Consider the following 14,727-nt stretch of genomic DNA (forward strand, 5'->3'; position numbering starts at 1 on the left):
TCACAGTGTTAAATGAATCAACTGCACACAATACCTGGTAGGGGAGGTAATATTTAATTACATTTATGTTATATATAATTTTTCCCCAGTGAGGTTATTCTGTTTTCCCTTTATTCATTATTTACATTTCTAATAGGCCTTGGGACATCGACAGTGAAGTAGCACCTTAAACATATGAACAAAGCTGTTGTCATGAAATGTGCAGATTGTCAGTTTGATCCAAGTATTCAATGGTCAAATGTCCATGTCATGCTTTTTTTTTTTTTTACATCATACACATCTTTTCCAACAACTGTGACTAGTCATTGATTGACTGGTTACGGATTTTAATCACACATTGAAGTGTAGGCAAGAGGAGTACTCCAGTTGGACATCATTGATTACAGTTCAGCTGATGGGCATGCACACCCTTCCCAGAAAAGAGAAAAAAAGATTAAGGTTCATCTTAATTTCAGCGCTCATAGTAATATTAAAACAGTTTGAATTACAGAAGTGAGGGCAAACGGTCCCAGTTTCCAAGAAAAAGAAAGTAGAAAATGTCCAGATAATTGTAAGACATTTGTTTTGTTGATGTAGTCCCCTGAGGCGCAAGTTCTAGGAGGCTTTCTGCACTTGTCCTGCTCCTAGCCCTGGCGGTGCTCAGCTCTCGGAGTCTTCCTGTGGGGCCGACGGGTCAGTGTTCGCCACCCACTGTTTGACGTAGTTGGTGTGGAAGCTCCCAACCAGCACAGGGGCATCCATCTTCTCCCTCACGTCCGGGTCCGAGTGCACCGGGCTGCTGCAGTCCGACTCCAGGAAGCCGCTGTCGATGGTGTCCATGTCCAGGGTCACGGCCGGGTAGCCGTCCTCCGAATGCTCGGTGAAGCTGAAGGACTCCAAGGAAGACTGGTCCGGCTCGCTGCCGTCGTGCCGTGGGCGCGGCTCCAGGCAGTCCAGCGCCAGGCGAGAGGACGGGCCCTCGGAGGACCCCGCCCCTCCTGACACGCGTCCGCCGGAGAGCACGGCGTCCCACCTGCACCGGGCGGCCAGGAGGCCCAGCGCCGAGTTGCCCGAGTTCCCTTCGGGGCCGAAGGGCGGGTACTCAAAACGGCCCTCGCCGGGGTCCCGGGAACTCCCCGAGCCCTGGCTCTCCTCCTCCAACACCGTCACCGTGTCGATGGAGACGTGCCCGGCGGAGCCGTCCAGACCCGGGCTGTGGCCACAATCTTCTGAGCTCTGCTTGGAGGAGCTGAGGGATGCCATGCCGAGGAAAGGGCTGCTGCTCGTGCTGGCGCCGTCCTCTCCTTCGATGTCACACAGCCTCTCCAAAGACTTCGCCTGCTTCTCTTTCACCACTGAAACAGCCGTGCTCCCTTCCAGGCAATCAGTCTCACTCAAGGTGAATGTGGGGCCCACCCATTTCTGAAATGCAACATGTGACAGGGTGAACACAAGGGAACAGTCTGCTGTTCAACCATGCAGGGAACTGGGCTGGACACGATAATTTAAAAACCATTCGCAAAAACACGGTGTCTTACTTCAAAAGTCATTAGAACGGAGGCTTACAAAAAGTCTGTCACTACTATGAGCTTAGTTTTACATTCAGAATATTTCAGAACCTTGTTCAGTTTTTACTGATAGTCGTTTTGGTAAGTGTTCTATATGTGATTTGTAGATACGGCTCCAGAAGCCAAATAAGTTTTTCTTTCAAAAGCAAAAGCACAAAATGACCAGAAATACTGCCACTTTGGATGCCATGAGCATGGGGGCATTTCTCTGGTCTTGTGCAGTCCACCGTGGACCTTCTCTTTCAGCCAAGCAGTCACTTTATGAAAAGATGACATTCAAATGCTTAAATTTACAGGAAATGAGTCAGACCTCTGGCTAGTCCTATGATTGTTGTATGCTAAATGCAGGTTTGAAGTGTGGCAGATTTATCTACAAGGCAATATTTACAGTCTGATTGTCATATGATCAGCTACTTTCAATATGTATGTCTAGAATTTGCTTTGGGTAGTCTTGGAACACATTCATTCTGTTTTTCATTATGTTCCACAGCACAGGAGGTTTAGAGCTTGCCCTAATGTCAGATAAGAGCTACAACAATCAAATCAGTAACAACTTCAGTTGGTGGCCCTCATATGCTTGTGTTTAATTTTACTACATATACCATAGAATACCATACTTGGAGCAATACTCAATTCTGATTTGCCGATACAATTATGATAAGTGGTTTCTACACAAAAACTTGATTAGTTAAAAATTTTGACCAAACTAAATTTCGACCAAACATTCTGTGACACACAAGGGCACCCTATACATAGATTGCTTTGGTGGAGTCACACATGATAAACAGGAAAAAGTCACCACAACGCAGATAAAAAGAGATGCTTTGTTGAAGATGTTTTCGACTCAGTGTGTGAAAAGTTGCATGTTTTGCACAGGATTAAAAAGAAAATACAGTATAGTGTAAGCCTAATACTAATCAAACAACTTAGGACATTAATTAAAGGAATGCAATTTCAGTTCTGCTCCTATTAAGTCAGATAGTCTTTGCACAAAGGCTATTACTTTAGATATGAATCCTGTCTTAGATGGCTTGAGCCAAATTAATAAATAAATAATGCATACAGTATATGAAGTCATGAGCTTATGTCCATGTAGACCTCTGAGATGGCAAGAGTAGCATATTGTAGTGATATATTATGTGCAAACGAGTAATATTCTCAGAGTTATAGTAGGCCTAGTATCTGCTGGTTCAGTATCAGTCTAAAAGGCAGCACTCCACTACATGCTCCTCTACTATCTCAAGACATGGCAATCACTCAAAGTAAAATATTTGGTGCTATAGCTGGTATGTCAGTGTGCCAAGACTGAAACGAGATATTATCATATTGGAATCTTACAGCCAGAAGGCATTATGTTGCTTTGCCAATCTCAACACCAAGCAAAAGCATACATATGCAGCAGTACCTTACACTTTGATTTGAGATTAATGTAATGTAGTGTAAGACTAGTGTATATTATTAGAATATTGTATATTTTGAAGCATTTACAGCAGGAATGGATGTATGTGCTTTTCAAATTTAAAAGTATAGTGATATCTTACTGCAGTACTGGTCAAAGCTGGTCACAAGAACCACCACACATAGATTTGTAGAATGTTTGCAATCTAATGTGTTGATTGGTGAGTGTGCAATCAACTGTGATTGTGCTAAGAGCCAAATCTGAACTGAACTAAAACTTATTTTACAGGTCCTCTACTATGAATATGCCATGGAGGACATGAACCATCTAATTGGCTAAAAAATGTTCTGTCCCTCCAGTGGAGCTGCTCAGTGGCTAACAATAGAGGATTGTGGTTGTACTGGGCAGCTCCCGGGTGTGAATGTGTGTGAGTGTGAAGCAGGGCGTTCCTGCAAAAGAGCATCTGTGCTCTGTGAACCTACCCTGGGTAAATAAAGGTTAAATAATTGTCTATTAGAAAAACACATTACATTTGCAAGAACTCATATCTGTAACAAAATGAGGAAGCTTGCCAAGTGATATCAAATCTAGATAAACATTCAACAGCTGAATAACTGAATTACAATGAATGCATCCCTCGAACCAAAGTGTTAGAAACACTGCCATACCATCCTTAAATTACTGTAAACCTGACTCATGTAAGTACATGCTGCTCACAAGGCAAGCTTCAGAGAACAGACATAAAAAATTAACTGAACACATTCACTGAATGTGAAATTAACTGACTCATTTCTTTTTCAGTGCAATATTGCCCTCTGCTGGCCACACTTACAACAACAGTGGGGAATCAGCTGAGGAACAGTTTTCTGAAAATACTGCTCTCTGCTGGTCACGCTTACAATAATGGCGCTGAATTGTTTCACTTTGGCACTCAGCTTTCAGAAAACCCACAACTGCAATAATGTTCAGAGAACTTTAAATAATGTAGTATACTGTACAATGAAATGTTTCATGCTGCAAATATAATTTGTATTATTACCATTCTTGGATGATACTTAAAGTAAAATGCAGATATATTTGATTGTATTAACAACTATTTTGCCCTGCATGAATATGACAATTAATAGGGATTGATTCAAAAAAAGAAAAACACTTGTAAAGATAATGGGTGGTCCCCCCTGCCATTTGGCGTTTTGGAATATTTGTCAAAATACCCCACTAAAACTGTAAACACCTAAGAATAGCTCCTGTACTTTGTTGTTCACACGTGTTAGAGTGAACAGCTCATGGTATTTTCCGTTTGGGTGTGAACTGCTCTGATGGCTGCCTTTGACTGTATGGAGCAGCTCTGCCCACAATTTCCCCTCGTTCGCTGTGTCTGCGAGCACATCTGTTTGAGAAACCCCCACCACACGGCTCGCCTGCGTCCTGACCCTCGCACTCTCAAATACGTCAGAGGCACCTGTGGCCTTACCTTGAAGTCCCCCTCGTAGGCGTGATAGAGGGGTCTGAAGAAGATCTCCGGGCTGGGGATGTACACGTGCACTTTCCTCAGCCACAATCTTCTGTGAAGAGAGAAGGAGACAGAAAAGGTCGGTTTAAACAACTCACAATCTGGAGACAGGCCTCATTCCACTTAGTCTAGAAACAGAGGGGCAAGGTGTGTGTGAATCATATCGCAACAGTAGTAAGGTGACGAGAGAGAGTGAGGGAGAGAGTGAGAGTGAGAGTGAGAGAGAGAGAGAGAGAGAGAGAGAGAGAGTCAGGAAGTCATCAGCCACTGTTGTTTTGGAACAGGCACAGGAATTCTGAGGGTATGGAGAAAATGTATTATAAAAAATTAAGAGGTGTTTTGGGGCTGTCCCTTTAGTGTTCCAAGCTTAAACTCGACCACTTCTCTACATATCTTGGTATAAGTATTTTAATGAGGACTTTTAACACTTAAAATAGAATAGTCTCAGAATACACTGTTGAGAATACATTGCTTGTACTTTGATGGGTGCTTTGGTGATCAGACAAAGCTATTTTTGTACTGAAAACCTGTTAAAAAACAATGGTTGATCTACCTTTCTCACACTGTCCCTGAAACTATGAATTATTTCTTTATTTTCATTTTGTTGTTGATAGTATTATTTTATTTCCTATGCTATGTCTGCATTCATTTTATTGTGTTTGCTTATACTGTCTGTGCGTTTATTTTTAGTCTTTACTTCATGTAGAGCTTTGGAACAATATAAAAAGGCGAAAGTTTATTCAGTTTTATTTACCTGAGAGCTAGATGAGACGACTCATACAAAAATGCTACCTTCAGGCTCCAAGTATCACCCATAGTGTTGATATACACAGCCAGTGATCTGGTATCACTTCTCCTTTGGTGGCTTTTGAGTTACTTAGGAATTGTACATATTCTGTGTGGGCCATAATATAGTATAATGGTATAAAGTTCACAAGTTTGATTCCCATGTAGCCATTGTACCATTGAGCGAGGTACTTGAATTGCTTCAGTATATATCCAGCTGTATAAATGGATGCTATGCAAAAAGTCATGCAATTCGCTCTGGATAAGAGCGTCTGCTAAATGTCTGTAATGTACTGTAATGGCCCTGTATTGCTCATTAATGATCTGTTTCAAACCATTATTTTTACGATACAGCATATCCTCAGCATCTCAAGGAGAGGTACCTTTATATCACTTTATATCTCTTCGTATAACATACTTCAAACTTCAAGTCTGAATCAGAAACATTTCATCTCAACAGCACCTTCATTGCATCTTTATCATTTGAATTGAAGCCACACCCTGAGCTCAGTTTGAACACATTATCTCATATATTTTCATACAGTGTAATACAAAGGGCTTTCAAGACTAAAGAGGGGAAATCCCGACAAAAAAAATATTAAAGTTAGTGACCAATAATTTGTGTGTTCCTGAGAGAGCGTGCACTTGGCCATTATGAGTGAAGACGGGGAGTCAGATTTCAGAAAAATAATCCATAAACATAAAAGAAAAAGGAAACTATTTTGACTGGTCTCCTTTTGAGACAGGGCGGCCATCAAGCCCTTACTTTCACAACGACTCTGAGGGTTGGGCTCTAAGCACAGCCTGGGACAGTGCAGAATGCCTCCAGTGACATGAGAATTGTCACTCATCAGTCCCATCCTGGCAGGGACTTTTAATACTATGGCAGATTTATGTTATCTGGTTTCTGAATAAAAGCCTCACATTCAAAGGGCCAGCTGCCTGCTTCTGTGGGCCTTGCAGATTGCACTATGTCTCTGGTACACTCTCTGACACACAGAGAAATGACTTGCAGCATTTGCGGTTTTTGTATGTGGGAGGCATAGCAAGGAAAAAGTGCATGACTAATAAAGCTCATTTTACAGGAGGTACAAGGAGTGAACAGTGAACACTGAATGAACTAACAGGCAGACGCTGCTTGTATTTCTGAAAATATGTTCGAGACTGACTGCAGAGTCGCTCTGGTTAGCACACCCCACTCAAAATGCTGCTAACTGATATGTAAAATTACACGCCTTTTTGAATATCTTCACAATGTAAGTAACACAATTTGGGGGCATATTCCAGTGATAGTCATTCTCAGGCTTTGCTCAATGCCTGCCAATGTAGACTGAACCATCATAAATTATAATGCAGGGTGAGTAAGACAGTTTTGTAGGTTCAGTTAACCACTGACACTCACCTTGTTCCAAAGAAACACAGCAGACAGGGAGCCACAATCAGCAAGAGGAAACAGTACTGCCAGTAATCCTTTCCATTACCTTCTTCACCCCAAAAGATATTTTTGTTCTCAGTGGGATTTCCTGGTAAAATAAAGGTTAAATAAATAAATAAATTCACCTGATATGAAATAAAAAAAGACTCTCGCTCGCACGTTCTCTATCTCTCACACAAACATGCATAATATTTTTGCTATCCTCTGACAGATATTCCGGTATATGAGCCCACTGAAGGTACCCCTGTATGACTTTGTTGATTTATCTTGGTTCATCTTTTGTGTACCTTCGGTTGTACCTTTATGGCCAATTAGAAATGATAGATATTTTCTTAATTTCTTTATTTAATTTTTTTTCTTTTTTTTTTTCTTTATTGAGTCATTGGTTGCTCCTTCTCCAATTAACCTACATGTTTCACCATCTATCCATGGTCAGAGTAAGACTTCATTTTTACACACTTTAATAGCAATTTTGACTTAAGATACTCCTTACTCTTTGTTCTCCATTTGGCAGAAGAACTCCATTCACTCCAGAAACCAGTCTCGATTCTGTGAGGGTTGACTCTGGCTTGGACGTCCACTTCATAGTCCTTTTCACTTTGCAAGACACTGGAGGGAATCTCCAAGTACTGTCTGTCTTCATACACGTAATGATAACTTGGTTTCTGTCAAGTCAAATCAAATATTATCATGAAAAATACATGTACAGTGCACACATACATCCACTTCCTGATAGCTGCTTATGTCTGAGACTACTGTGATAACCTAAACTGAAGCTGGGTAGAAACAATAAAAGGACTAAATAAAAATACTGAAATTAAAATGGGACCAGCTGCAAACTATGCAATAGCAGAGTGTACAATTATCCGGTATGAGATCAATGGAAATTTACAGCATTATCAACTGCTTCCTTCAGAGTTCAGTGTACTTTATAGAAAAGGGTTTGCTGTGTACCACATTCATCGGCCAATCATTACTTTTAATACAGACCACATCATGTGAACAATCCAAAATGATGCAGAATAGTGAAATGCAAGTGCAATCATAGATATCAAAAGACACACACACACACGCACACACACACACACACACACATCAGAACAAAACTGTGAAATGAAAGAGCAGTAATATAAAAAGACAAACACCAAACCCATAGGGGTTGAGGCACATCCCGCACTATGGCACTGGCAAACTTATACTGCCCTTTTTGGGAAAACCAGAGCCCAACTTAAACATTTAGCACCTCCCTTAGAGGACAATTCAGTGAATTTCCATTTAGGTGATAAATTGAATTGGCCCGTCATAAAACGGAATTGACCCCAAACCTGTATGAAGTTTATGAAACCTTCCAATGAAAGGATTAATAAGGCTATCAATGGCACAGCTGCAGCATTTCTTACCGCTTCACCCTTTATCCTGGTCCTCACCCTGTAGACCATGTAACCGTTGAAGTAACTGTAATCATCTGAGTCGTCCATTTTCCATGAGACATTGTAACTGTCTTTGCACACTGTCAGCGAAATGTTGAAAGGAGGCCGCAGTTTTACTGTGAGTGAGAAATCAATAGAATAGTGGGTCACACTGTTTCACATACACTACAAGTCTCTAGTGTAGGCAACCAGTAGCAAAAAACATCAGCATAAATAACATGTGGGTTATCAGGCATCCAGAAGGATGGCAGTATTTCAGGAGAATTCATACAAATGCTCTAAGGGGCGATTTAGCTCAGGAGGTAAGACCGATTGTCTGGCAGTCGGAGGGTTGCTGGTTAAAACCCCGCCCTGGGTGTGCCGAAGTGTCCTTGAGCAAGACACCTAACCCCTAACTGCTCTGGCGAATGAGAGGCATCAATTGTAAAGCGCTTTGGATAAAAGCGCTATATAAATGCAGTCCAATTACCATTTACCATCTATCCACTTTGAAGAAAATTCATGGAAACCAAAAAGAAAAGTCATCGGTCAGTTACACTTGAAACGTTTATTACTCAACATTTTCAGTATTATTTGGGCAAAATACTGAGATCTAAAATCCATTTAAAAGCAATAGTTGCCCTGAGTATAATATTAGTCCCACTCGAATACAAATGACAAAGAAACGCTTTCTCTCAGTTGACCTTTTTGGAGTGATTTGGGACTTTATTTCTCTGACTTCCTTTTTGAGACAAAACATGTGTTGTTTCAAGATAAACTAAAGGTCATGCGGGTCTCTCTCATGTGACAATGTCTTTGTCATGGGTTCCAATAGCAGCACCAGTACAGAGGGAAACAGACAATAGGATATTACCTCTGGAAAACATAAGATGTTAAGCGTTAAAAGTCCCCCCAAGCCTGTTCCTGATTGAAACTGAGAAATTCAACACTGTTTGGAGAAATAAGCCAACTATTGACATAAAAATGAAAGTAATATATTTATAAAACAGTTTGCTGGCTGAAGGTGAAAACGAATGTTCTTCACCAAATCTTTACTTCTTCTTATTATTCCTGTTCTTCTGGACCTAATTCCTCCCACAGTTTCTAAACGAGATAGAAAATAAACTTCCCAACCAATATTATTGCTTGTATTTTTGGTTAAGTGTTGTACATCTGTGTCAGCTATGTCCACATCCATAATACTTTTGTGAAATACAGGTGTAATTGCAAGGCATTATACAATTTTAATGATGCTATCATGTTGTAAATGTATTATAATTGCAATGTAGATTGCAGCAATACTGACTTTTCAGTGCTCTGCAGGTACAATAGTTCCTTAGTTTAATTCATCTATACTAATAGTTCATTGCATAGGACCAGTTATATTGTAGTGTTGTGCCTTTAAAAGGACATTGTATTATGCACGTATAATGGCACTATAGTTCAGTACAGTTCATAAGACTTTTTTCTCATATTTGTTATCCTTTGATTACTGCTACTACTAGTCCTACACTTACTACCACCACCACTACCACCACAATTACATTCAAACTATTTACAAAGGCATGTAACAGCAGTGTCCCACCTGGAAATCGAACCTACAATACGGGAGTCGCAAGCCTAACTGTTATGCTGCCACTACCACTACCACCACTATCCACTACTTTCGGTTCTGCAACTCAAGTACTTTCCATACATATCAGCAGTAAAAATATACTGTCTCCACTATATCACTGTCTTCAGCCTTTGGCAAGCAAACACGTATTCTTCTGGAACTCTGCACTTACATTTAGTTTTAATTCAACACATCTTTTAAATTCAGAGGCTTAGGTTTTTGAACTTACTGTTTTCAAACAGCTTCAGGGTTGTTGAGTCCTTTTGCTCCACACCCCGTTCGCCGTTAGAGTTTTCGGCTTGTACTGTGCATTCGCCGAAAGCGCCAATAGGAAACTCATCAGGATCCAGCTCTAATATACACCAGCGTTCGGGGGCCTTAATTTCACAGCTGACGCTAATATTTTCATCCTCATCCCTGTGAAAAGAATAGAAGTATGAGAAAACAATGAAATCAATTCTTCAAATAAGTTTCAAATAAGAAGCGATTCGTTTACTTGTATTTAGTCAGGAGAAATCACGTTCAGTTACTTTGTGTGAAACAAACAGTAAAACAGATGGCAAACAGTGATTTAAGGCTCTGGAATGAGGTCTTGTTTTGTGGTCTCTTCCGCAGCCGCATCAACGCTGCGTGCATATTTTCCCAGACCACTTCTGTTTTAATAAACCAGCAGTTGTTATCTGTGGATTTCAGGTTGTGCTAACCATATTAGGAGCATTATTTGACAGAAATACGATAGTTTTGTAACTTAATTTCTGCAAAGAGACAAAAGCAGGGTATTATTCCTATGTGTGTCCATGTACAAGGATGGCACATTAAATAATTCTCCAAATCTATACTTTATTCTACAGGCACACAGCCGGGGCAGGTGCCCGGAGGTTGAAGGACAGTGAGGTCTAGCTGATGTGTAGGTGTACGGTCCAATGATCTTCAGAAGATACAATGGATCGGTCGCTTTGCTGCCTGACAGTCTGGAATGCAGATTTTGAATTTGATGCCAGCTGTCCTTGGTAGCCAAATTCAATTCTAAATGGCAATCCACAAAAAATCCCACAGGTATCTGGCTATATATAACAATTGTATGTTAATTATGACCAAATGGCCGTTCTGTATAAAAACTGTTGCTTTCAGGATAAAAAATAAAATAAGCTGCATATCATATTATTTGCTTTTTTTGTTCACGTATACAGTAATTATTCTGAAAATATCAGTTGATTGGAGAGAGTCTTTAATATACTAGCATACGCCAGAATTGGACTTAAGACATGTATTAATAAATAAAGTATAATTAAAAGGAACAGCTTGCCGACTTTTCCAGCTACCTGATCAGCTGGTCACTGGTGTGTCTTGTGGGAGCTTGTTAAACAAAACTGATTCACAGAAACACTTCGCTTTTTTAAAGATTTCGGTGGGTCAGCGCCTGACCTTTTGTGCTCACTCTTTCAGTTCCACGACTGCTGGCATGACATTTACAGAAGCGAATCAGTCAACATAAAAATACAGACAAAATGTGCTGTCTGCTGCATATGCCTGCTGAAAGCACAGACGTGAGTGAAGACAAAGCTACATTCATATCCACTTGTCCACATACCGACACTCTGCCTCAAGGTGATAGTCGGATGCAAGCGTTGGTCCTGGACAGGAGCAGTTCAGTGAAGAGATATAGTCCGTGGTGCAGGTAATATTGCAGGTGCAAGTAGCTGGAAAAATATGGCAAAAACAACTTGCTTGTGACCAACACCTGGCATTAATTTCCTGTGGCAGTGAACTGAATGTATATTTTTAATTTCAATAAGTTATCAGATGAAGACATTCCTTTCAGTGGGTGAATGAAACATTTGCAGACATGCATCACTGAGAAAAGAACGCTCACAGAACACTATCTTCAAAAACACCACTGAAAATCACCCCCTCCAGAGACATAAGCCTGTGGTGTGGAAGCAGAACTGGGGCTGCTGATTAAAGGTCACAGTAACAGAAACCAGCCAGTCATAGCATGTTCGAGTTTCATAAGAATATGTTCAGGCAAACAAGGCTGATAAATTACAGGAGTGAAAAAAAGGACTTACTGCATTGAATCAGGCTGCTAAACACAAGCAAGGTGATGGCAGCTGGCACCCTCATGATGACTGACGAAGTGAAGAAGAACTGGATTTGGTCATTAAAATCATTGAAGGCACCAGCAAATCTGTAGGGCAAATTTAAAAGAAAGTCATACGAAACTCATAGGCATGTCTATTTTTGTTTCTCCAGTAAAACTTCTTTTTTCCACAAGCTTCTCAGTTCTCTTTTCCATTGCTTAAAAATACAGATGGAAATGAAGAACTAAATGGTAAATGGACTGCATTTATACAGCACTTTTATCCAAAGCGCTTTACAATTGAGGCCTCACACTCACCCATTTACACACACACCAACGGTGAAAGGCTGCCATGCAAGGTACCAATCAGCTCGTTGGGAGCAATTAGGGGTTATGTGTCTTGCTCAGGGACACTGGATCAGGATTAAACACGGAATTCAACACGGAGAAACAGGAAATTGACAATTGAAGTTTCTTCTGATCATTGGTCATTTTATTTATAGAACAAAGCGATAAGAAAAGGGTGGCAGTTATAATGTTTAGGGAACTGGCCTTAAGGTAGGACGTTGCTGTTTAACCCTTGAGCAAGGTACTTAACCTGAAATGCTTCGGTATGTATCCAGCTGTATAAATGTAAATGTAAAAATAATGCAAACCTCATTCAAATAGCACTGGAGGAGAGTGTCTGCAAAATTTCTGTAATGTGATAAAGATTTTCAGCTGGATTTTAGTTTGGACTGGAGCACCTTAAACAGCAACAATGCTGTCTGGACTTTGCAGATTTTAATTACTTTCTCTATCCGATAAAAAATTATTAAATCACAAAATGATGACATTAAGACTCCTCCCCCCAAAAAAGCTAAATTGTAAATTATATGTAGCAATTCAACTTTAAAACTTTAGTACCTCCACCAGGTTGGTATGCATTTGGTGTAGTAAAATTCAACCAAACAGCTACAGACTGTTTTGTAGGGATGCAGGTGGGCTATCTAAATCTTTCAAATTTCAGAAAATTCCCAATGAGTCAACACGCTACTACTTCTTGGTGAATTTATTAGTCAATTAAACACCTTAAGCAAATGAGCTCTTGTTGCTTTGATGAAATTACAGAACTGGGAAAGGTAGAAGCAGTTACAACTACAAAAATAGACACAGATGATGCTGTAGACATTTCTACATTTGTATGTGTGCCGTTCTTTCATATTCAGTTGAAAATGTAAAACACATTACATCATTATAAATTTAAAGAAAAGTCCCCCTCACACCACTCACCATCAAAGCACTAACTGTGCAATGATTCTCACTGTTCTCAATAGTTACATGTTGCATCTTTTGACTTAAGTTACTTCAATGTGAGGGGTATTGAAATTGTTTACTATATATTTTCAGATTTAAACTTCAAGGTTACAACCTACACATACCATTCTACCCAAAATATGAACTGTCAGCCATTCAATCTTTTTTTTTATTTTTTATTTTTACAAAAAAATTATTGATAGTAGCCTATAAGAATTTTCTCTACCTAATCATGAAAATCAACCTAGGAAACCCATGCCTTTAATTTAAAAAATGATCCAAGCAGCCATTAAAAAAAGTACAATAATACCGGTAAAGGACTATACATACCTTTGTCCAATGGCGAAAATAGCTATAGATAGCAGATCGTCGTGTTCGGCATCAGTTTCTATCCCGTATGAAATGGCAAAATATTTCTTTCAATAGTCTGACCATTTTCGCAAGAGCCATGGAGCCGACTGTGCCTAGTGTGACAACTTTTCTTTAGTGCACTGATGCCAAACATGAGTCTGAGCAGCGTCACGGCAGAGGATGTGGTTACTGCTTCACCGTACACGTTTAAAGTGAGATAGGCACCCGTCGCTGTTCTGCTTTTGTAAAACAATCCATATTCCACGCGAAAGCTGTGGGTGAAAAATCTTATCGGTTCTCATTTTCAAAGGTCAACATCAGTAATGAAAAATACATTGTTTATCTTTTATATGAAGGAACTTACGAGTTTGCTCATTTTAGTTCACATCAGCCAGCCAACATGTGATACTGTACAATAGAAAATGTGAGAACATAGTCTATAGAGTATATACATCATACTGTATATGCTTGATGAAAACACTGATATAAATAATGAAATAAGCAAATTTACATAATGTGATCAATTTACATGATCAAATTAAACACACTTCCATGTAGTATATACAAATAGATGTACATGCAAAATAACTATTTTCTTGCATTGTAAAGGCCAAACTAATTCTTAAAAATGAGATGTTTATACACTGAAAGCAGTTCCAAGTCATTTAGATTAAGCAAACAATGCCCCCATGCCATTTTCAACCAGAAACTTCCAAATAGATTGTGTAAGCAAACACATTTACCCACAAAAGGTAATACACCAAATACACCAAAAATATTCCCATCAGTCACATATGAAAAAAGAATGCAGTGGTATGAAACTCTCATTGTAATTGTGTTAATTCGTGGTCACAAGACTATGTAGATATTACAATGAGTCATTAATCATTCACTCAATTTTCAAAACTCATGAGCTCATGCTCAGCTTGCATTTAGCTTTGCAAACACAGCAACTCTGCTTGTACTCACACAATAAACACTTAAATGATATCAGCTTATTTCCCAGTTTGCCCAAACAGCATTACCCTCCTGTTCTGTTCACTAATTAGCAAAGGATGTACTGTTCACCGGGTCATATTGACCTGGGCCATCTATTTAGATTTTATTACAATGCAATACAACATTTACCCAATATATTTTATCTTCATCTCAGTTACTAGCAATATAAACAATATAAACAATATTTCTGCTAAATAATCGTCATTTACCTCTGAAAAACCACATATAGTTATGAAAGTTCCATTCAGTTTTGGTGAGAAGTCTACTATGATGAAGGCAGGGAGCTGTTATATCATG

The 14,727-nt window shown here is 39.6% G+C and overlaps 1 protein-coding gene across 2 annotated transcripts; it reads right to left on the reverse strand.

Annotated features, from left to right (window-relative positions):
• Window positions 1-37: 37 nt before the first annotated feature.
• On the reverse strand, window positions 38-13,641 carry LOC135248127 (interleukin-21 receptor-like). 2 transcript variants are annotated; one of them, XM_064322393.1, is made up of 9 exons: window positions 13,411-13,641; window positions 11,774-11,892; window positions 11,296-11,404; window positions 9,934-10,121; window positions 8,081-8,226; window positions 7,174-7,345; window positions 6,648-6,768; window positions 4,421-4,508; window positions 38-1,401 (listed from the first exon to the last, which is right to left on the reverse strand). In XM_064322393.1, the coding sequence occupies exons 2-9, from the start codon at window positions 11,826-11,828 to the stop codon at window positions 640-642; spliced, it is 1,641 nt and encodes a 546-aa protein (XP_064178463.1). In that variant the 5' UTR covers window positions 11,829-11,892; window positions 13,411-13,641; the 3' UTR covers window positions 38-639. The 2 variants fall into 2 exon arrangements, with proteins under 2 accessions (XP_064178463.1, XP_064178461.1); XM_064322391.1 differs by having other exon boundaries at window positions 4,421-4,511; window positions 13,411-13,640.
• Between the last annotated feature and the right edge of the window lie 1,086 nt (window positions 13,642-14,727).

This window comes from Anguilla rostrata, chromosome 2 (genome assembly GCF_018555375.3).
Source record: "Anguilla rostrata isolate EN2019 chromosome 2, ASM1855537v3, whole genome shotgun sequence".
Taxonomy (NCBI): Eukaryota; Metazoa; Chordata; class Actinopteri; order Anguilliformes; family Anguillidae; genus Anguilla; species Anguilla rostrata.

Bases quoted from the DNA above. Each gene is read 5' to 3' on its own strand.
- LOC135248127 (XM_064322391.1), bottom strand. From the start codon at position 11,828: ATGAGGGTGCCAGCTGCCATCACCTTGCTTGTGTTTAGCAGCCTGATT. The intron at 11,405-11,773 runs GTAAGTCCTTTT...ATATTTTTCCAG, and splicing joins TAGCAGCCTGATTCAATGCA to CTACTTGCACCTGCAATATT. The intron at 1,402-4,420 runs GTAAGGCCACAG...GTTGCATTTCAG, and splicing joins CCTACGAGGGGGACTTCAAG to AAATGGGTGGGCCCCACATT.